Below are 24,461 nucleotides of genomic sequence, written 5' to 3'. Positions count from 1 at the left end.
ATATGCAATTATATGAAATTCAAATATTTATTTTCTTCACACAGATTTTGACAGGATGCAAAGGAAGGTCTCAGTTCTCCTGTAGTAAAAGCCTTTGACTTTGTTATTCCCACATACCACGATGAGACCGGACAGGAAATTATACCTGGGCGAGTACGGCATTAAGATTCCATTCTGGAATCAGTTTCAGCTACGCTATACTCACAAAAATCACATATTAAATGCTTACAGGCAAAATTGCCTTCAATAGTAGCCAGACCACTTGGTAAAACACTTAATTCATAAGGACACTCTATGAGGACTAACAATTACATATGAGTTTTTTTTTAAATTATTTTTTATTTTCTAAGCTCACACCAAAAGCGGTCATATTGACTTCACCCAACCAGAGTTATGCAGGAACAATGGCTTGTTACATACAAGTGCACAATTATAACATAATCATGAGCTAGACTGCTAGACGTACATTTGTGTGTTTGCGGTCTGTCTGACTTTTTCCTGCCACTCAACAACAACAGCGGCGGAAAGTGGCAGAGATGGGTGACCGCCTCTCACATCTGGCCAGCTTAGTGACTTATACAGCACTTCAATATGATACGTAACAACAGAGTATCACTGCTCCATTCAGCACCAAGGTTGCCTTCTTGCTAGATATCCTCATTGTTCTTCTTTAACAGGGGAGGCCCATCATCACTGGTAGGGAAAGTCTTCTTGGTGCGCTTTTGCACATGGTCCTCGTTCCTCTTCTCCAGGGCTTCAATCTATGGGCAATAAAGTAGCATAGGCTCAGTAGAACACTCATTGATGTCACAACTATGAAATTGACAATGTACAGACCTCTACATTTTTTAATTAGGGAAATATTCCCAGTGTTGTACTGTAAACTTCATGGTGCGACCTCTAGATCGACCTCAATTAGATCTAGACCTAACTGCATGACCTTTGGCTGCACCCGTTTCGTCAGCTAATAGTTATGTTTGTAATTACATTGTCTTAAGAAGCACATCAAGAACAATGAACAAAAACTGCATTCTGACCTGAGCCAAGAAGTCTGCCTCGTTGTCACCGTTAATCTGGAGCCCAGACACGGCGTTGAAGAGTTCATACACATTCATGACATCTGCCACACCTGCCTTATCAAAGAACTGCAGCACAAAAAAAAGGAGATACCCGATTAGAACAGATAGAAACCACACCACTCATTCACAATGTTCCTGATAAATTCAAACCCATCCTTCATTCCACAATTTAGGTTCCTACATCACAAAGAAAGACAAAATTGTCTAAAGGAAGGGGAACATTTTGAATCAATCACTTACAGTGGAAACATTCCTGCAATCACGGAACAGGAACTCCAGGCCATGGGGATGAGTAGGCTCCACGGACTGGCTCACATCGATCAGCCATACCTACCACACAACATACATTCAGATGACATCAAATCAGCCATACCTACCACACAACATACATTCAAGATGACATCAAATCAGCCATACCTACCACACAACATACATTCAGATGAAACATAACACATGCTGGGTTTCTTTGCAGCTCATTTGCATACTTCAAGCACATTCTTAAAAAAAAATACAATTCAATGAAAATACGTAATAAAACCATAATAAAAAAAAAACAGAGGAAGATGAACCCCAGGACCGCCCTGTGGAACTGCACTGTGACTGCGCAGCCTAATGTGTTGCTGCTTCATATCAAGCCTGATATACTTGAAATGACTGCATATCAATGTAAATATACAGTACACACAAGCACAAGTTTAAACTTCATGTAAATGTTATCAATGTTATCTATCACTCTGCCACAATGCTGCTGCTACTACTACTCTGTCAGAAGGTTACGCTAGGACTATGTAAATATACAACACAACTACCTCTATTTTGTTTCTATAAATATTCTATATTTCTATATTTTGGTATATGTTCTATATTTCAGTCTCGCACTTTAATGTCTGTATGTGGTATGTCTGTATATTTTTATTATTTTTTTTTAAATAATTTTTTTTTTATTGTCTATGGCTATGTCTAAAGTATGTCTATGTCTGTATTTAAAGTATGTCTATGTCTGCATGGGAAAGTAAGAAACGAAATTTCAATTCTTTGTATGACCAGTGCATGTAAAGAAATTGACAATAAAGCCGACTTGACTTGACTTGACTTGATAAATCTGTTTCCTACAGCAACATCTAAATAACCACACCAAGAACAATGATAAGCAGTTGGCTATTAGAAAAACTCACCTTCCGATCATGCCAGAGCATGTTATATTCACTCAGGTCAGCATGGACAAGGCTGCACTCCCGATACAGCTGTTGCATCATCTGGGACATCAGGGGGGAAAAACATGTTAAAACAATAGTAAAGAACACCACACAGAGCTGTTGTTGTAAAATGATCATGGACAGTGAAACCATATTTGATGGCTTTGAATGTTTCCATAGTTTTATTTGTACCATAGTAAAAGTTAAATGTTCTCTCTAACAGACTGTAACAATAGTTCCGACTATTTATAGAAAAGAAAAAAAAAAAAAGACAAATAAAGCAATCACACTCACGACCGCAAAAGTTATTTCCCATTAGGACATTTACTTAATCAAAGCTCGAAACTTTTGGTATTGGCACCCTACGTTAATGTTATCATGAACGTACGTAACTAGAACGAGGTCCTGCCTCCAGCTACTCACATCCAGGACTTGGTAGTAGGCGAGCTTCATGTCCTCACTGCTCAGCATGGCATCCTTCAGCTTGGGAGCAGGCACATGGTCCTGGCCAATGAAAGACATCACCAGGATGTGCTTTCTCAGGATCACAACCTCTGGGCACTGGATGCCTGCCTTCTTCATTCTAAAAGAAGCAACACAGCTTGAGCAATTTTGCCTTCATTCCGAGGGACACACAACTGCTTTCCCAGCACGCAAGGCAGCTGCTAGACCAGGCAGGTGACAAAAGTTGTTAGATCTACAGCAAACTGTAGCAACTGCAACCTATACTAACAACCATGCTTAATATGGGTGGTAAACTAATGTGTATTGTATTGTTGTGAGTTTGCCTAGAAGGAAGAAGTTGTACCGTATTTTCCGGACTATAAGTCGCTCCTGAGTGTGAGAGAGAGGCTTTGCAACCCCCAACTCACATTTAAGGGATGGGCGTGTCCAGAAAACTCCAGTGGTTGAAGGGTTGGCAGACAACAAATAGCTCTCGAGATTTAAGTGATAAAGGTGCAGGTTTATTTACAGTGCGCAGGTGCAATATATGAAATAACAAACAAACAAAAATACTTTGAAAAAGAAAACAAAACCGGCCATCATAGGCATTACCAACTCACTGAACATACAGCCTCACAGCAAGCTGACGCAGTACTCTGCCATTCCAAAACAACTCTCCCTTCCACTCTCTCTTTCTCCCTTAAATAGGCCTACCAATCAAAAGTGAATTGGTAGAGCTCACTGTCCAACAGGGTGTAATATATGAGGAATAACTATGGACCTTTTCCATACACATACATAACATATAACACAACACATAATTTTACCATACAAAGTACATAAATGGCCACACGTATACTTTACATACAGACAGGGACTTTACATGTAATAATCAAAACAAATAATAACGAACTAATTAAACACACACCAATTCACCACCCCCGCACCAAACAACCCACTTTCCACTGTCCCGGGACAGTGAATAAGGAACTGGCTCCAATGCGGTTCGTGTTTCCCCAGGGGACCAGTATTCGGACGCACCCAGCAGAACGTTGGCAAACAAGATGCGTGAGTGTTGTGTATGTTTCAAAAGTGAGTTTATTGCTACTACGGAATGAACAATGGAGCTGAATCAGTGGGTACCTCACTGTTCGCTATGTATGTTGATAAATAAATGTAGTAGACTGAACTGACGTGCATTGTGGTTGTTTTAAATGTAATGTTTGTAGCGGTCGCTAGCACGGTAGGCTTTGAAACGCCGCGGGTCGGTGTATGTGATGCACGTCGGGAACTGTATGCGTTTATCAGTGTAAATGCTATGTGGGAGCTGCGTGTAGGGAATTAAGGCTCACTAACGGTGAGACCCTTGAAAGCGAGACCTTCGCTTTTCACATTTCCTCCCCCCTCAGAAGGCTCGTCACTAGGGTGACGAGACAGGAAGTCTGCAACAGGGTTCTGTTTCCCTGCCCTGTACTGAACCTGAAATCTGAATGGCTGCATGGACAAAAACCAACGGGTTATGCGTGCATTGGAGTCTTTCATTTTTCCCAACCACTGCAATGCCCTATGGTCAGTTTCAAGTATAAAGTCTCTACCCAACAGGTAATACTTAAAAGTGTCCAAGGCCCATTTCACTGCCAGGCACTCCAGCTCCACCACAGAGTACCTGGTCTCACGGGGAAAGAGCTTACGGCTTATGTAAGCCACAGGCTTTTGCTGCTCCGCCTCCCCCTGTAGAAGAACTGCCCCCAGTCCGACTCCAGAGGCATCCGTCTGCACAGTAAACTGTCTCTCAAAGTCCGGACTCTGCAGCACGGGCTCACTGAGCAATGTCCTTTTTAAGTCCTGGAAAGCCCGTTCATGCACCTCCTCCCACCGGACCTGTACAGCACCCGCCTTCCGGGTCAGATCGGTGAGAGGTGCTGCTCGGGTAGCAAAGTTCGGGATGAACCTCCGGTACCACCCGGCAAGCCCCAAGAACGACCTTATGTCCTTTTTGGTCTGGGGTCGCGGACAGTCCCGGACAGCCTCGACCTTATCCTTTTGAGGCCTTATCACCCCACCTCCAAGAATGTGTCCAAGATACCTGACCTCCTGTTGAGCCAGGGCACATTTTTTTGGCTGGATGGTCAGCCCTGCATTGTGAATGCGCCGCAGCACCTCTGCCAAATGTTCCAGGTGCTCCTGCCAGGTGGCGCTATATACGACTATGTCGTCCAGATATGCCGCTGCAAAGGTACCAGTGCCCTCCAAGACCCGGTCCATTAGTCTTTGGAAGGTGGCTGGCGCCCCCTGCAGGCCAAAAGGCATAACCTTAAACTGGTACAAGCCTTGTGGGGTACGGAAGGCAGTGTATGGCTTAGCTCCCTCAGCCAACGGGACCTGCCAATAACCCTTACAAAGGTCCAAGGTAGAGATGAAGTGAGCCCTTCCAAGGCGCTCTATGAGGTCCTCAAGCCTCGGCATTGGGTATGCATCGAAATTTGACTGAGCATTGACCTGCCTGAAGTCAATGCAAAACCGAATGCTCCCATCTTTCTTGGGCACTAGGACTACTGGGCTGCTCCACCCACTGTAGGAGCGCTCAATGACCCCAAGCTGCTTCATCACCTCCAACTCCTCCTGGAGTGCAGGCAACAAGCGCTCCGGGATTCTGTACATCCTCTGTCTCACCGGCCGGGAGTCTTTCAAGAGGATGTCATGCTCCACCACTGAGGTACACCCCGGCTGCTCTGAAAACAGTCCCTCAGGCATGATGGCCTGCAATTCCAACACCTGCTCAGCAGTCAGGTGTGAGAGGTCCAACTCAGTGGCGGGGACACCTGAAGGAAAAAACTGCTCCGGAGTTTCCTCCTCCTCCACCACTGCTTGCACCATCAGCTGGTGGCTGAGCGGCAACTCCCGTTCATGCCACTCCTTGAGGAGATTGATGTGGAAGACTTGCTTTGTCTTCCGCCTCTCCGGCATCTCCAACTCGTAGGTCACTGGCCCCAGCTGACGTGTAATCCGATAGGGCCCCTGCCATCGGGCCAGAAGCTTGTTCTCCGACGTTGGCAAAAGCAAAAGAACCTGCTGTCCTGTCCTGAAGGTCCTCTGCCTTGCTGACTTGTCATACCAGCGAGCTTGGGTCTGCTGGGCCTGCTGCATGTTCTCCTCCACCAGACTGGCCATCTCCTCCATTTTGTCCCGCATTCTGAGGACATAGGTGAGCAAGCTGTGGGTCTCGGCAGGCCTTGGCCTCACCCAGGCCTCCCGCAGTAAATCCAGAGGGCCCCTCACCTGGCGCCCGTACAATAGTTCAAAGGGCGAGAACCCAGTAGAGGCTTGGGGCACCTCCCTGTAGGCGAAGAGGAGGTATGGCAGCCATTGGTCCCAGTCTTTGCCATTGGCTGCAACAAATTTCCTCAGCATACTCTTTAACGTCCGGTTATACCTCTCCACCAGCCCATCAGTCTGAGGGTGGTAGGGAGTGGTCCGTATTCCCCTTATCCCCAGTAAACTATACACTTGTCTGAGTGTTTTGGATAGGAATGCAGTGCCCTGGTCTGTGATGATCTCCTCTGGAATGCCTACCCTAGAGATCAACTGAAGCAAGACACGGGCAATCGCCCCAGCTGTGATCTTGCGCAAGGGGAAAGCTTCGGGGTATCGGGTAGCATAATCACACACGACCAGGATGAATCTGTGACCTGACTGCGTTCTCTCCAAGGGCCCTACTATGTCCATCGCTATTCGGCTGAATGGAATTCCAATAATGGGAAGTGATTGCAGAGGGGAAGGCTTAACCTTATGGCTGCTGGTTAGCTGACAGGTGGGACAAGATTTACAGTACTTTTGTACCTCACTGTATAGCCCTGGCCAATGGAACCGCCCAGCTATTCTCTCCAGGGTTTTAACATTACCCAGGTGTCCTGCCCATGGGATATCATGGCCTAAGGCCAGCACATTGTCTCTGAGACCTTTTGGGACTACCAGCTGCTCAACACAGCCCCCTTCAGGTTGGTGGTACAATAGGCCCTCCCGGATAAAATAGTGTTCCCCAGATAAAGCTGTGGCTAGACCGGTCTTCTTGCCCTCTACCTCAGTCACTTTACTGAAAGGCTCAGTTAAAGACTCATCATCTTTCTGCAGGTCACCAAAGTTACTGGGAAGCTCCGACCAGTCTTTTCCTGTAACCTCTGGAACTGGCCCCTGCTCTTTCATCTTCTGCACTGTTCCCTGCAGTTTTTCTCGTCGCCTCTGTCTGCGACTCTTAGGCATCTTGACACACTCAGGGGGGCTAATGTCAGCATGGCTATATGGCATGTCTAGTAGAGTGGTACTATCAGGGGTCTTCTCTGCCTCAGCCTGTGCTTGGGACCGTGTTACCACCATGCTAACTGGCTTGGAGGAATGTACCAGCTCCGGCAGTATCAGCACATCCTGCCCCAACACTACAGGATGGCTTAACCCCTTCACCACACCAGCCGTTAGACAATAGGCCTGTCCTCTGACCTCAAGATAAATCTCTGCCACAGGATAAACATGCTCGTCTCCATTGACACAGCAAACCCTTAGTTGCCCATTCCCCAGCTCATCTGACCTCTCTATCAGATGAGGCTGAACTAAGGTCTGTGTGCTGCCTGTGTCTAGGAGTGCCACTGTAGCTCGGCCATTCACCCTAACGGGGGTAGTTTGGACTCTGCCAACATACTGTCCAGCTTCCTTACCAGGCCTAGGTACACTGCACATGCTTGCTCCCTTGGCTTTTCGGATGGGGCAGTCCCTAATCATGTGCCCTGCCTGATTACAGAAGTGACATATGACACTGGCTCTATTCAGGGGGGTTGTATGTGCTGGGGCCTGTCTAGGCTGTGAAGTGGAGGGAGCGGGGTAGGTTTGCCTAGGATGTGTGGTAGAGGGGGAAATGTAGGTCTGTGTGTCAGGTGTCCTACCCTGCCCAAAACCTTTAGGACCAACTCCTCCACTGAATCCCCCAGACTTACCTCCGGCTGCAGGCCGGCTGAAGCTCTGGAACCAGAAGGTCTTTGGTCCTCGACGAGCACCCTGGAATGCCTCCACGAGCTCTGCAGCTTTCTGGCCTGTAGTCGGGTTGTGCTCCTTCACCCAAACACGCACCTCCGGAACCAGGGAACGCAGGTACTGCTCCAGGATGAAGATTTCTCCTATCTCCTCCACAGTCTTCCCTGCTGGTTTAATCCACTTTCGGTAGAGGTCCTTCAGGCGGTTGTATAACTCCCTAGGGGTCTCTCCTGGTCGGACTTCAGGGTCTCGGAACCGTTGCCTGTAGATCTCCTCGTTGATCTCATACTTTGCTAGTATGGCCTCCTTAACATTACCATAGTCCATGGCCTCTACCATGTCCATAGCCACATAAGCAGCCCGAGCCCGCCCTGTAAGATAAGGCACCAGGTACACGGCCCAGTCAGCTCTCGGCCACCTGTAGGCCATGGCCAGTCTCTCAAAGGTGGTGAGATATTGTTCAATGTCATCTCCTTCCTCTAGCCTAGGCACTGCTGCCCTGGTCCAAGCTGCTGGAGTCGGTGCAGCCGGGTCGGGTGCTGGATACTGTGGGGCTGCTGGAGGTGCCGCTGGAATCTGTGGATCTGCTGGTGGGAACCAAGCATTGTCTGGCACCGGCTGCCTATGTCCATCATCGTCGCCCCTCCGTTCAGCCTCCAGCTCGTCTCTAAAGCTGTTCAGCTGGACTTGGACACTCCGCCACCTCTGCTTCTGCTTGAAGGCCTCGCGCTCCTGGGTCTGTAGGGACTTTGTGATGAGCTTATACAAAGAACCTAGGTCAAACGCCTCTGGAGTCCCTTCTGCTCCCTTCCCAGCTCCTGGCTCTCCTCCTTCGGTTCCGTCCTCACCCTCATCACCGGATGGCTTCTCTTGCAGGCCCTCCTGGGCCAGCCGTCTGAATGACATTGCCTGCCTCGTCAGGTATCGTCTCTGGACTCCCTTCTTCTTCAACTTCCCGGAGGGCGCCACTATCCCACCGCTGCCACCAATTGTGAGAGAGAGGCTTTGCAACCCCCAACTCACATTTAAGGGATGGGCGTGTCCAGAAAACTCCAGTGGTTGAAGGGTTGGCAGACAACAAATAGCTCTCGAGATTTAAGTGATAAAGGTGCAGGTTTATTTACAGTGCGCAGGTGCAATATATGAAATAACAAACAAACAAAAATACTTTGAAAAAGAAAACAAAACCGGCCATCATAGGCATTACCAACTCACTGAACATACAGCCTCACAGCAAGCTGACGCAGTACTCTGCCATTCCAAAACAACTCTCCCTTCCACTCTCTCTTTCTCCCTTAAATAGGCCTACCAATCAAAAGTGAATTGGTAGAGCTCACTGTCCAACAGGGTGTAATATATGAGGAATAACTATGGACCTTTTCCATACACATACATAACATATAACACAACACATAATTTTACCATACAAAGTACATAAATGGCCACACGTATACTTTACATACAGACAGGGACTTTACATGTAATAATCAAAACAAATAATAACGAACTAATTAAACACACACCAATTCACCACCCCCGCACCAAACAACCCACTTTCCACTGTCCCGGGACAGTGAATAAGGAACTGGCTCCAATGCGGTTCGTGTTTCCCCAGGGGACCAGTATTCGGACGCACCCAGCAGAACGTTGGCAAACAAGATGCGTGAGTGTTGTGTATGTTTCAAAAGTGAGTTTATTGCTACTACGGAATGAACAATGGAGCTGAATCAGTGGGTACCTCACTGTTCGCTATGTATGTTGATAAATAAATGTAGTAGACTGAACTGACGTGCATTGTGGTTGTTTTAAATGTAATGTTTGTAGCGGTCGCTAGCACGGTAGGCTTTGAAACGCCGCGGGTCGGTGTATGTGATGCACGTCGGGAACTGTATGCGTTTATCAGTGTAAATGCTATGTGGGAGCTGCGTGTAGGGAATTAAGGCTCACTAACGGTGAGACCCGTGAAAGCGAGACCAACACAGCTTGACACAGCGAGAGCAACACAGCTTGAGCAATTTTGCCTTCATTCCGAGGGACACACAACTGCTTTCCCAGCACGCAAGGCAGCTGCTAGACCAGGCAGGTGACAAAAGTTGTTAGATCTACAGCAAACTGTAGCAACTGCAACCTATACTAACAACCATGCTTAATATGGGTGGTAAACTAATGTGTATTGTATTGTTGTGAGTTTGCCTAGAAGGAAGAAGTTGTACCGTATTTTCCGGACTATAAGTCGCTCCTGAGTATAAGTCGCATTAGTCAAAAAATGCGTCATGAACAGGAAAAAAACATATATAAGTCGCACCGGACTATAAGTCGCATTTATTTAGAAATGTATTTCACAAAATCCAAAACCAAAAACAGAGACTATGTAACTGGATTATTTAGGCCAAAAAGATTAATGTTAATGAAGACGAAGGAGTGAAGGCAGCCAAGAGGAGGGCAGGAAGGTCATTGCAAAGCAAAAGATTCACTGAAAGAAAATACCATGTGGTACACCAAAATGTATCTAAAATGTGGAAAATACAATGCAATCAAGCATTTTGGGCGATGTGGAGTCACAGGCTGGCAGCAGATTAAATGCTCACAAGAGAGAAAAAGATGCAGTTGCAGACGTGACTGAAGCAAGCCAGGCGATAGGCCTATAGGCCCGACGGTAATTGTAAAGCAATTTACAAAAGATTCACTGAACAAAAATGCTGATATGATACATGAAATTTTTGCTAAAAATGTGGAGAATGCAATGCAATCAAGCATTTTGGGCGATGTGGAGTCACAAGCTGGCAGCAGATTAAATGCTCACGATAGAGAAAAAGACTGTTTTAAAAGGACGTGACCGAAGCTGAGGCAAGCCAGGCAATAGGCATATAGGCCCGACGGTAATTGTAAAGCAATTTACAAAAGATTTACTGAACAAAAATGCTTATATGGTACATGAAAATTTTGCTAAAAATGTGGAGAATGCAATGCAATCAAGCATTTTGGACGATGTGGAGAGACAAGCCGGCAGCAGATTAAATGCTCGAGATAGAAAAATATGCGGTTTTAAAAGGACATGCAGACCGAAGCTGCAGCAAGCAGGTGATATTTAGAAATGTATTTCACAAAATCCAAGACTAAGAACAGACAGACTATGTAACTGAACACATTGAGGCCAAAAATATTGAGAATTCTACAGGGAATCTTGAAGACAAAGGAGTGAATAGTGGCAAGAGGCAAGCCGAAGGCTGCTGACAAGTGCCCGACGCTATTGTAAAGCAATTTACAAGATTCACTGAACAAAAATGCTGATGTGGTACATGAAATTTTAGCTAAAAATGTGGAGAATGCAATGTAATCAAGCATTTTGGACGATATAGCGTATTGGCACAAGCTGGCAGCAGAACAAATGCTCGCCGAGAGAGCGAGAGAAAAAAAGATGCGCATTTAAAACCAGGGCCTAAATTTCAGCTCGGGATTGCGCATAAATTATTACTAAGTATTGAGCATACTAATAAAAGTCCCGCAACGCTAGCCATCATAATGCGAGAAATTCCCACACATTTTACAGCGCTGTCTGACGTTAATCTAATAATGGAGCGGCCTGAAAGCGGACCAACTCTAACTTCAATTGAACCCCATGCAGAGACACACACACACGCGCGCGCGCGCAGGACCACTTTGGGGGTGCCTCTCTCTCTTTGCTCTCTCTCTCTCTCAGCAGGATTTGTCACCGCTAAAGTCAAATTATTATAGCCTATTACGTGCTTCTACATCAACCGCTATCGACAGGAAAGGAAAACAAACGTTTAGCGATCAGGAATCGCAAACACAGAAGCATGACAGCCTATAATATAACGCGAGAGAACATGGATGTGTTCTCCATTTGAGGAACGTTATAATCGATTGCGGACGTGAACAGACAGCTACAGACACGGAGCGCATAGTAGGCCTACTTTCACTTTCTGTGTGTATTCACGTGAAAGATAATTAGTAGCAAAACAGCGATCAAATATTACATTGCAGTGAGTTTTGTTTTCAAATGTTTTCATGCATGTCCAGATAACGGGTGAGGAATGTTTAGGGGACAGACTATCGTGAATCCTGAATTTATGGCTGGGCAAAGCACAGCACCTTTATTTGGACCATGGCTTGTAGCCTTTTCGAGTCAGCTATAGGCCTTCATTTCTTGCGTTTTACTGTGAGACATAGGCCTATACTTTTCGTTTGGAGCAGCATACCGGTAGGCTATCAATGGCATTGGGTCACTATTAAGTTTCATGTATGAAAGAGTGTCGGGATGTCCATCCGCTTATTGCGAGATAAGGCATCCGCTTTCATTCATTCATTCATTCATGGAACGTGTGCTGTGCTGCAAGGGAAACCTTATTCCGTATAGCCAAAGAGGTCTAAGATAGCCTAAATTTAGTTATTTTTTAAATTATGCATGATTTACTTTTTAATTCGTAGGCTGATGCCTGGCAGCAACAATTGTGTTTAAATGTAGGTTAACCTGGGGCTGCGTGCTACTGGTAGCTTGAGAGCAATGTGTTGGAGACTCATGGTGTAGGACAATGACTTCGTTGGCAACAATATTAAACCAACCAACAATATAAATTATTAAGAAGAGCTATTTTATGAGTTAAATTGAAACAAAATTATACTGGCTTTTATTTGTCCGAATCTGAGGCCCAGCTATAAATAGAATCCCGGCAGTAATTTGAGGATTTAAGTATGCACGTGTGTTTCACGACTTGTGCATTTGAGAGCGCTCTCTCAAGGCTGTAGACGATAATGTTTCATGTAGGGTTCATGTCAGTTAATATAAATTAACATTTAAAAACATGTTCAATTATATAATTTTTTTCATATATAAGTCGCACCTGACTATAAGTCGCAGGACCAGCCAAACTATGAAAAAAAGTGCGACTTATAGTCCGGAAAATACGGTACATATCTGACTTCCTAAAAAATTTTTAAATTCAGAAGTTGTGTCATTGTTGCATGTAAAAATAACATTAATAACATTAAATTCCTCAAATCCACAGCACACCTCACTTTGCCTTACGGCACACCGGTTGAGAACCACTGATCTAGATCATCAACCAACACCTCCCCCAACCTCACCCCACCCCACCCCACCACAGCTGAAGGCTTTTCAATACTCATTAGCTATGAATAAAAATGTATTATGTTTATATGTACTACTATGAATATCAGAGGCTCAACCACAATGTTGTCCGCAATATCCAATTCTGGTTTAAGAAAAGCCACTGTACATAAGACAAGATCCATTTGTGACACACCTGGCTAAGTTGTGCATCTCCTTCTCTGCCCACAGACGAATGACCTTGCGGGGGTTCAGCTTGCTGAAACGGTCCTTGAAGCGGTAGTCATCCTTGATGTACTTGTCCCGGTTCTTGAACTCATTGAGTGTGGTCTTGAAGACCTTCAGCACAACCTCCCCTGGAACTGCTTTCTCCTCCATGCTGGGATCAAACAATGACAAAACAATAATAAAACACAGCAGTCTCATTTCTACACTAAAGGTACACTATGCAAGATTTTCATCTTTGTATAACCTTTCCGAAGCCAATTTCATGGTAAACGAACTTGTAATAGGAGAACCGTTCACCTAGCATAGCCATACAGCATAGCCGTAGCGAGTCGCTAAAGAGAGAACCAGCCATGCAACCTCAAGAATAAGTCAAACCGAAGACATCTTGCGAGAATCGTGAAACATTACTTTGCCAGTGGATATAGCTCTTTGGAGATTGTTTTTGCCTGTTATTAATCCTTCACCTCAAACAAAAGCATTTTCATTGTGTACAGGGGTAAGCCTCAAGAGGTAGGCTATTTACAACGGCAGAGTAAAATATAAATATATCGCCAAAATTTTAGCCAAAAATACCCGAAACTGCATAGTATACCTTTAATAATTTTTTAGAGGTCCAAGCAGAAAAGCTGCTCTGATTCTTCCTGTTTCCACAGCAAAAGACATTCTACAGCAAACCTTTTTTTAAGAACTCACTCTCACATTAAAAGCAAAACAGTCAAAAAAGGATATGATTAATTGAAAAACAGGAAAAAATATAAAATATGAAATATGAATACAGTTTAATAACTGAAATTCTTGTGATGTCACCTTTGCTAATAAAGGGTGGGTTGCAGCTTTAAGGATAGAGCTGGTGGTCATAGGAAGTGGCGGAATTGTGAGAAGTATGCTTCCGTAGCCTACGTGTAAGCTGCAACATAATTTAGCTTCATCCTCTGTCCCCTTACTAAAAGACGACTAAAAATAATGTTTATGGGCTACATCACCCGTAGCGAGAGATGCACTCAATACAGTGAGTTTACAAGCCAGTGAGCTGTAGGTCAGTCATGTTCCAAGCAAGACTAAAGGTAACAATGTCTTCAATGAGCTCAAAATTATTAATCTTGAATGGCTGAATAGATTAAAAGGCTGAAGACATACCAGCAGAACAAAAGTGGTCTTTAGCAGTGTTTTTTGTTGGTAGACTTAGGTTTTGTTAGGACATCTGTATTGGAGGAAATAATCTAAAATGTTCTCACCTTCCACCATCAGCATGGAACACCACAGACTCTTTCCCAGTGCTGATGCAGCCATTAATATTCTCCAGGATCCCAGCATTCACCATCTTATACATCAGCAGTCTAGTCTTTGGGTCCACTGCTTGCTCCTGAAAAAAGAACATTACTTATTGATTACAAAAGTGGAATATGTTAATACTTCAATGCAATGTTGGCTGTGTTATTTACATTCTTTACCAATGAACTGACTACAGACTCAAAAAAACATCACTCTTATTCTCTGCTCTAGTCATAGAGCAGTTACAGAAGCTTAAAGGTCGTATCAGCGATTTCAGGCCCAAATAAGGTCCAAATATAAATGATCACATTCATCTAATCTTTCCTAACGATCCACTAGCTGTAGTCTGCCCTATAAGCAGGCCGTCAAAAAAACGCGTTTCCGTAGGCAGCCTAGGCTCTAGGCTCTGTTACACAAAAACAATTGCCATCAACAAGGGTTGGCAACCCACTCAAAGGCAAAACAAAGTGTTTTAACCAATAACCGACGAGATGCGCGTTTAGGAGAGCATTAATTACACGGGAGGGAGGGAGTAGCGAGCTAGCTCTCTGTTTTGTTTGAACATCAATAGAAGTGATGTATCCCCGCTATCGCTGATACAACCTTTAAACAAATGTATCTTGTGTTTAGAGGTTGTGTTTACGGAATCAGAACAAAGAGATACGAAAATATGGGCAACATATCCCTCAATGCACACACCAAAAACAAATAAAGTGGCAGTGGTGGATATTCAACATTGAAGTAAGAGTTTGCTGTTGAATGAGCAGCATGCACTCACAGCAGTGGAATGCTCCTTCTTCTCATGCAGCCGGGCGCTGCGGCGCTGCTCACTGTAGCAGTGTTGCTTCAGAGCGTTGTACACCTGGTTAGAGAGCTTCAGGTCCATGCCGATCCCGTCACCGACCTGCACCTCTGGAGCAAACTAAAAGGAGAAAGAAAATTCATAACATTTCCATTTCTAAAAGGGATAGTTCCGATCCTTGATTATGATTGGCTGAATCGTGCTAGAAAAGCTATAAACCACTCAAGTCCGTACACTGGTTACATTGATTTTAAAAAAGTTAAAGGGGGTTTTAGGCCCTCCACATGCACATCGTGCCTAACAATGCGCCTTAGCTGTTCTAAAATCACCTACTACCTCTTGGGAATTTTTAACATTTAGTTTTCGATGAACAAAACAAGTCCTGACAGTGTGCAAGAATACTGTGCTTAATCTCATACATGAATACCTGGATTACAAAGGAACATTCAAAACACAATACATGGGGGGGGGGGGGGGGGGGGATGATCGCCTCACATGTTCCATGCGTGCTGTGTTCTTCCTTCCACAAACCACCTCATCATGTTTAGTGGTGATGTTTTTGCCTTTCCCAGTGAAGCCCTTTTTGGGGGTGGTGGTTGGTTTATCTAGAAGGGAAAAGAATCCATAGAGGGATAAATGTTTCACCAAATTGTTAAAATTGAATATTGTAGACGTAGGATTGTAATGAAGGTAAGCGTTTATACCAGCTCGATAGGGGTCATTACGGGTGTCCTGCCAATCAACTTCATCCTCAGAGCTGTCACTCTCCTCATAAGGGTGAACCATGCGGTAGTTTTCAAAAGATATGGACACTGTAGACATAAGACAAACAAAAAATACAATGTTTGGCCTTATTTTCAAAAACACTATGGTGCACATGTTGTGATTCCATCTCATTGTATGACTGGAGATTTGTCAGTGACTGTGACCATTTTCCAAAACATTCACGGGCAAATGACAGTGGGTGAAGCTGTGGCTGAACTGTAATGCAGGAATTGGATTGTCAAAGACACATGTAGCCCAGTCATGGCTCTGGACTGCCACTTTTGACGTAACAGCTGACTAGGAAAACTACAGCCGTCCCAGGTGCTATTGTGGATCTTTAGGAATCTAGACCTGTACACTCACCTTTGCTGTCTCCATTGAACTTCTTCTCCTCTCTGCGTAGCTGTGAGTCAAACTCCCTGTCAAACTGCATCTGTAGCATCTGGGCCAGCATCAGGTCACTGTCTGTGTCAGCCTCTGGAGAGGTCATAAGTTCCACATCCACCCTAAGGAAACAACAAAAGCGGATTGTCATCCTGACAGTGCAACAATCCTCTGACCTTTGTTACTGAACAACAGTTTAATACCAGAGGTGTGGACTTGAGTCATGATTTTGATAACTTGAACCCGTAGGTTCTGAAAGTCTGCTGCTGCGTGCAACGTGCATCATGGAGAGGGGCACGGGCAGACCTGCCGCTGCGTGCACGCCTTTAGCCTGGAGAAGAAGATGGAGTTGTTGAAAAGTAGGCTAAACTTGCCGCAGGTGAATGGGAAAATCAGAGATCTGGAAAGTGTTTGGAGTGGTGCTGGATTCTGATGGAAATTCTACAGGTTATGTGCAATGCTCAAAATGCAAGGTGCTGATGAAATATGTGACCCTGCAAGGCGAAACCAGTCGCTTTGGTAAAATTTACAAAATTAAGTTATTGTGCTCATATGAACGGCCATAAACTAAGCTTTCCATATGTATATCAAGGGTATTGCAAAAAGTATCACTAAGATAACCACATCCAAAGTTGGCATGGTTCTTCCGTCACAATATGCCAGAAGAGCAGAAAATCACCATTTTAAGTGATTCACGCTAATGTGTTAAATCTTCACCTAAATAAAGTCAGGGTTTAACAGTCTAAGCTTATGTTTTACGTCGGGCTGCGGGCCGGGTTCGGGCAGATAATTCATGTTGATGTGTCGGGTTACATCGGGTAGGGGCTTTAAAAGCCACGGGCCGGGTCGGGTCGGGTTGTAATTTTCAGGCCCATTGAGAACTCTACCTGCTTTTACCAGGCGGAAATGTTTCACCGCAAAACAGACGTGCACTTTCATGGGCAGTTTTTGTAAATACAGGGGAATACGCATTTTACGCTTCTCCTCCCACCTTTTAACACGAAACTCCCACTTTCCCTTGACCCTCCTCTAAATGCATATGCATGACACGGGAAAGTGCAATTTTCCATTTTCAACTCCTGCGACAGGCAGTCTGCGGTTTTACCCAATTGCAGCCTGTTTTTGCGAACCATTAACGCCTGGAAACAGGCGCAAATATACATCTAGCCCTCTGAGTGTTAAAGGATAATTCCGGTATTTAGCACTTTGAGTCCCTTTTCTGGTTTGTTTTGGATGAACTAGAGTGGTGGACACCGAAATTTTGACGATGGGTCCTGTCTCGACTTTTCTGACTCGTTTTGAATCGCCTTTACTGCTTCAGAGTGGCTGACTACAGGCATGCATAAACATGTCCTTAAAACAACCCTTAACGTTCGTTTTCAAAACTGTGCAACTCACCGAGTAGTTAGTGGTGTTCGTTGATAATTAAAATCAAATATCTCGGCGCAATGTATGATTTCCAGCCGTGTTATTTGCTATTGTGAAAATTTTTTCAGACACCTAAATACCGGAATTATCCTTTAACTACTTGGGTGTTAAAGGAATTATCCGGAGTAAAATGCACTTTAGATCGATTTACGGATGATTGGGGGTACATACGTTGAGTTGACATCAAAATCATGTCATTCGGATGTGTTTTGAGAAAGTTCGATTGTACCGTTTTCAGTCACAACTCGTAGCCTGGAAGTGAGCAGGGCATTTCAATTTCGCCGCTACAAAACGCTATTTTTATACCTCTTCTACAGTTCCAAACAACATAACACTTACGTGGTAGTGAGTAGAGGGTCCCTAAAGCCAAACCGAAGTATCCCGAGGTCTTTATGTGGTCGAATAGAGAGTCCAGAATGAATTTCATCAAGCCAGTACCTTTCCGGAAATGTTGCCATCTTTGCTGTAGGAGTCTTATTGCTGAGTGTGTTGTAACACGCTCTGGAAATTCACAATTTCGTCGCCGTTTAAAAAAAAAATAAAAAAATAGTCCAGTCCATACAACTTCATTTATATTTCGAAAGAAATACTGGACTGGACTTTTTTTTTTTTTTAAACGTCACATTTTATTCCTAAGAGGCCTTTAGTCTCCCATACATGTTTTATGCACTCAGACAGCCACACACCGACAGAGAGACACACGTACTAGGCCAATATGTTTAGACTTTTTAGACAATGTCTTATGCATATGTTTAGAGCAGGAAGGATTACTGTTCATTTTTCATCTCCGTGATAGGACATTTAAAGGTGCTCTAAGCGATGCTGGGTAACGTCACATCTGTTGACTTTCAAACAAAACAGAGAGTTAGCTCGCTACTTCCTGCCCCTCCCTCCCGTGCTGCTCCTGTGCAATTGAAGCTCTCCTAAACACGCATCTTGTCTGATTTGCTGGAACAGTTTGTTATGTTTTTATGGGCTAGGTTTTCCCAGGTTGTTTTTGTTGCCGTTTTTGGAGCCTGGGCTGTCCACAGAGATAACGTTTTTTTACAGTGTATTCAGGACACAGACAGCTAGTGGATGGTTAGGTGATGTTTGCAGTAAGTGACAGAAAATGTTTTAGCCTAAAAACGTGTGGCATCACTTAGAGCACCTTTAAAATGACAGTTCTCCTGTTGTTGTGTGTGCCTACTGCAGTCTAGTTTGCCATTGCCATTCTAGTTTGCTGTTGCCTAATATGTCAACTAGGGGTGGGCGATATATATCGTCTGCGATAATATCGTGATTGTTGTTTTAACGATGTGCAAATTGACATTATCGAGTATTTAAATTACTTGTGGGGAAAAAAACACTCGAAATTATGCACTGAAGACTCATACATTCCCAGGAGGTAGGCTATGCGGGAGAAGTGCAGCAGAGCAAGTGTCACGTGATCACTAGTGGGTCACAACCAGGTCACAACGTTGTCCCACGCACGCCTAATGTTTATTTTGTGCAGCAAGAGTAGCCTACTTGGGATTTTATGCGGCTACTTCTGTTCAAGTAGCATTGATGAGACAGTCACGTTTTGTCCTACACGGTATTATATGGAGAGAAAACATTAGCCTTTGAGTATTTTAATAGTCAGTTGTAAACAAATAACTATTCTCATGTAACTCTTTTGTAAATGGACTGAAGTTCGCTCTAAATATCTACGTTTACCGATTATGCTAACCGTTAGCATCTCTATGGGATTTCTCATATACATTAGCCATAAGCTAACGCATTAGTTTCTATTCTGTAACTTGGAATGCTAATATACGTGATTGCTCTAAAACAAAACATATAAGGAAATAACTGAGATGTAGGCTACTCTGTTGGTCTGCTCTTAGTTTTACAGTGAATCCTATGTAAAGGTTTGAAAGGAACTTCAGCTTTAGACTTTCTCTTGGGAAACTGTTAGGCCTATTCATCTTCTCTAATGTAGCTGGCTAGACCATGCCATTGCCACACACACAAGTGGGGGCAGAATTGGAAATGGGTCATAGAGTGACAATGCATTGGTTGATTTGGTTAAATGAATGATGCTATTCATAAATAATGAGCTGTAAAGTAACTCAGACTTTAACAAAAAAATTTTTTTAAAGGATATCGACTAATTATCGTTATCGTCAAAATCACAAAAAATATCGAGATATTATTTTTTGTCCATATCGCCCACCCCTAATGTCAACATTAAACATGTTTTTTATTGAAATTCTTATGATGATTGGAAACATGACACACTGTAAAAGCAGTTCACTCCCCCATCCACACATTTTCCTCCCTAACTCACACACCTCACATGTGTACCTCAACTCACACTAAAGTTGCTTTATTAGCATGACTGGACATATTATTGCCTGTTAGTAAATTCTAAACCAGTATTGACTCTTAGCTTTTCATCTGTAAGAGAACAAAGGCTACTTTGTTTGTCTTTGGGCTTGTGTTTTCAATAGGGTCATTTCACGTCAATTCAACGCACTTAGGTCTCAAACAATTCTGAAAAAATTACCAGGTGTACCTATGTTACCCTAGCCTGGGTGCCAGCTGAACTTAGTCCCACCCACAACATTTGAGGTCGGGAAGTTCGGTCTGGCATTGCTCCATTGTAGAGCAACTATGCTTGCCCCAGACCTGGGTGGACCAATCAAATCGGGCTTTACGATGGACAGGTGAGCAACAGCACCTCATCGATCACGTCACCTGAGCACGTTTAGGTTGATTATGTTTGCAACAAAAACGCTGTGGCTAGAAGGAGACAGATGGCTTCTAAGACCCCATATGGAAAATGCATATTATTTCAATGAGGTTGTATCACTGAAAACGATTATTTCTGAACCAAAGTTGAAATGTGGGAAAACTCATGGTTTCACTTTCATCAAGGGAAAACAGCAGTGTGTTGCATTGACATGTTGTTCCCTCGTTCGTTTGAAATCTCTGATTGATCACCTGTTCGAGGGATTTGCAACAGCCTTTCCCGTCTGTTTATAACATGTTTGTAGCATATCAGTGTTCAACGGAATTATTTTTAAAAACGGAGGGGATACAGGCTATCAGTTTTTTCCTAATAGCCTACCCTACTACGTATCTTAGATTTCGCTAATGAGTGTTGTAGGAGATATTGAAGGCACAATAACTTTTACAAAAGACCAGAAAACAATGTTAAGGCATTTGTGGAGAAGGATGGTTCGTGTTTTCTTCCTACATCTCACAGTAAGCTATTTTGTTGCTCTGATTGGTTAGGTCTATCCAATTGAGTGCAGAGGCATTCCCCCCCTGTATCGGTTGAAACACGCCCCATAATTACATCCCAATGGAGCAGTATCAGACTCATATTCTGACTAGAATTTGAGTATGACAACGTCAGGCTAATGTTACCCAGGAGACACGCTGTAAAAGTACTTTTATGTAAGATCAATACTTTCGAACTTATTTTGTTCGGCCTCTTTTTTTTGTCAAAGTTCACAAGCCATAGCGCAAGAACTAAACCATGTAGGAGGCTCAAATTGTGCATGCTGGTACATAAATAGGAATAGTATGTAGCAAAATAGTCACGTTTGGTCTGGATGATCCTGCATGGTCATAGCTGTCCCTCAAAGTTAAACAAAATGTTATTGGAGTTTTTGGCTGGGCTCTGTTTAGGCCTTCTGAAGACATTTGTCCTCAACATACGCTCTTGATTTATTTTCCTTATTGAGATAAGTAGAAACACTCTTACAAAAAGCGATGAACAGAAAATAAATTCCTTCAGGGTCTGAACAGCAGACCTCACAAGTCTAAAAAATCATTTTGGTTCTCATTTTCAGAGCAGCCTAACACCTTGTGGGAATATACAAAGATTTGTTTTATATTTGTTTCTTTATTCTCCATGATCCCTTCTTTTTAAACACACCCATTTGATTTGTCTTATGCAAATCTTTCTTTTTTTATTTTCCACCCTGAACATGGGCAAAATGCACCATTGAGATAGATATGTTTTAGAGTTACCACAGTGCCACCTGTGGTTGTATAGAGTAACCAAACGTGACTATTTTGCTACATACTATTCCTATTTATGTACCAGCATGCAAAAATTTGAGCCTCCTACATGGTTTAGTTCTTGCGCTATGGGCTTGTGAACTTTGACAGAAAAAAAAAGGCCAAACAAAATCGGACTTGAGACTTAGTCCTTACTTGCCAAACAGTGACTTTGTCCCAGCTCTGCATATCACACGCCCAGTCATAATTGTTTTGTTTTATCCATCAATGCAACTATCATACTGAGTGTGTGTATGAGAGTGTAAACTGTGCCCCTTTAATGTTATCTGCCAGTAAGGAAGGAACTACTAATAATGGTAAAGATTGATTTTCTTATCACTCTTTATAACCTAGTCTGTATAACTTTCTTTGTATTTAGTTCCTTATTGGCTCCTGATGACTAAAATGGCATCATGAGAACTTGTGACATTTGACCCCGGGACAAAACTGGTGAGTGACTCACTCTGGACAAATTGGGAAGGCGTTGTTTTCGTCATCCAGTTGCTTGGCCAGCTGTTCACTCATAACGTCGGACAGGGAGCAGGGAGTCTTAACAGGTCTCACAGCCCCCCAAGGACTCTAAATTGAGGGAGAAACGTGTCAACAGTTAGCCTGCCCGATAAGAATATTCCTTCGAAACAAGTGCTGCCTGAAAAACACTTGTCACATAAAGCTCGCCTCAAGTCACGTGCTAGTAAAAGCAAGCTTGTTTGCTAACCGAGCAGAATCTCATAACATCGCTTTTCGGGAGTTTACAGTGATAACAAGTGGCTAACAAACTGACAGGACGAACAGAACTAGCAGCTACAGTCATATCTAATCGCTTAATAACAGACAACAGTATTTATTGAGCGTACAGTTGTCTAGCCAGCGTAAATTTTCAACGACTTCTGGTGACGACCAAATATAATTGTTTAGGACTAGTTCGAAGCAAGCCGAAGCCCAACCTTATCAGTGTCATCTTGTTAGCTTGCATGCTAAATGCTTACATTCAATCAGTTAACGTTAATGTTGGCTTGTACACTAGTCAGATGACTTACCTTTACTTCTTTAGGAGATACTTCAACTTGATCCATATTTGCAGTCAGCAGACGGGTTGTTTATGAGGTAATTGCAGTTTATCAAGTAACAGAAGATAAGTTCGTAACTTGGCACGTTCTCGGAAGCGTCAAGTCGATTGCTAATAGGAAAATAAGTGCTAACGTTAAGGACTATCGTTAGCTGAAAATAGGTAACGTTAGCTGTAATAAAAGGCTGAGTAATTCCCTTGATAGGACAAATACGACAAAACAATCACGACACGTGATATAATATGTATATATCTCAATGTCACTGTTAAAAACAGTATAAACGATATTAAAATACCACCGATACGGTCGAGCGAGTAGCTATCTCCAATGGCTGAAGTCGAAATAAAATGGAAAGAGAAGGACCGAACGAGCAGCGTATCAGTGATTTTGAAACATAGATCTACTGTGTTTGTACCGCCATCTACTGGTATGGAATATGAATCTCTAGTCTAAACTATACCGACAAGATTTGGGAAAGATTCTTGAAAGATTGGAGTCTTTTAACTAACCTCAAAAGACCTTTTCAAAAAAATATTTCAAGGATTTTTTCCAAATCTTGTCAAAGTCTTCTGGTGTAAGGATGGCAGTGTTCCAATCTGTCTGCAGAGGAATCAGTCGTTGCTGGTCTGCATTAGCAACTTGTCAGTGTCACTTGACACTATATTTATATTGTTCAGCCTTTGATATAGGTACACTAAGTATAACCATTTGATAAGTCACTAGTTGTGCAGAAACGCACTGCAGTAGTAGCCAAAGCCTATACCACTATTGGCCAAGAAGGAAGGTGGCGGTCCCACTTTGGCATGATTGCTCAGAGGTTTGATAATCACCTTTAACTTAACTCAAGGGCCTTTTTGAAGATTTATGTGATGGGTTTCTTAATCATCCAGAGACCTTTTCCACAACCACACAAGCGTGCATCCATGCACACACACACACACACACACACACACACACACACACACACACACACACACACACACACACACACACACACACACACACACACACACACACACACACACACATGTTAGATGCTGAATGGACCAGCCCTACACCAGTTTGGTGATTTGGTTATCATATGAAACAAGGTGAAGCAGCAGGGATACTGCAGCTTCTCATCCAAAACTGAATTCCACCTCAGCATGAACCTAGACTTTTTTGACAGGCAAGTGTTTTTAAATGCACAACTTTTGAGACTTTATAATGTCAGAAAATATCTGCTTTTACCGGTAAATGTATGGCTTTCATTTAATCTCAGAAGATGTTTCTCTGCATTTTACCACTCCTCCATTTTTTTTTTATACAATGGCCCAAATACCAAAGAGTATATAGTCCACTCTGTGCTAATATGCCATCGCACAAATGCATGAGTAGGCAACCTGTTTAAAACAGCAGGGGAAACTATGGCAGTCCCTGTTCCCCTCACTCGAGAAGTCCAGCTCTTCAATATCTGAGTCCTCCCATATGTAGTACCAAGAATATGTGCTCATGAACTCAGGAAGGATGTACAGGGTCCCTTTGTACGCCCAACCGCTATAAACATTAATTTGTCCCTGTCAGTCAGAATCATCAATGGGAAACATGGGCAGAAAAGTAGAAATTTCCCAAAATGACAATAAGTGCTGAGTAGGGGGCTGTGTCTGA

At 43.5% G+C, this 24,461-nt stretch overlaps 1 protein-coding gene across 1 annotated transcript; it reads right to left on the bottom strand.

Moving 5' to 3' along the window:
- Nucleotides 1-8: 8 nt before the first annotated feature.
- Nucleotides 9-23,156, bottom strand: riok3 (RIO kinase 3 (yeast)). The gene is made up of 13 exons (XM_076290721.1): nt 22,785-23,156; nt 22,208-22,323; nt 16,261-16,403; nt 15,837-15,944; nt 15,628-15,737; nt 15,109-15,252; nt 14,294-14,421; nt 13,027-13,209; nt 2,699-2,858; nt 2,255-2,335; nt 1,320-1,409; nt 1,038-1,145; nt 9-761 (listed from the first exon to the last, which is right to left on the bottom strand). Exons 1-13 carry the CDS (start codon nt 22,818-22,820, stop codon nt 648-650), a joined length of 1,521 nt encoding a protein of 506 aa, XP_076146836.1. The 5' UTR covers nt 22,821-23,156; the 3' UTR covers nt 9-647.
- Between the last annotated feature and the right edge of the window lie 1,305 nt (nt 23,157-24,461).

The sequence above is a fragment of the Alosa pseudoharengus genome, unplaced genomic scaffold, assembly GCF_046254945.1.
Source record: "Alosa pseudoharengus isolate Yale_2024_CS ecotype anadromous, Long Island Sound unplaced genomic scaffold, YU_APseudo_1.1 YU_APseudo_1.1_scf_18, whole genome shotgun sequence".
Lineage (NCBI taxonomy): Eukaryota > Metazoa > Chordata > Actinopteri > Clupeiformes > Clupeidae > Alosa > Alosa pseudoharengus.
This window is presented reverse-complemented; position numbering and strand designations above follow the sequence as displayed.

Excerpts from the sequence above, each read along its gene's own strand:
- riok3 (XM_076290721.1), bottom strand. The coding sequence starts at position 22,820 with ATGGATCAAGTTGAAGTATCTCCTAAAGAAGTAAAG. Across the intron at positions 2,859-13,026 it reads GAGATGCACAACTTAGCCAG|AATGAAGAAGGCAGGCATCC; the intron begins GTGTGTCACAAA and ends TGCTTCTTTTAG. Across the intron at positions 1,410-2,254 it reads TGCTCTGGCATGATCGGAAG|GTATGGCTGATCGATGTGAG; the intron begins GTGAGTTTTTCT and ends GTTGTGTGGTAG.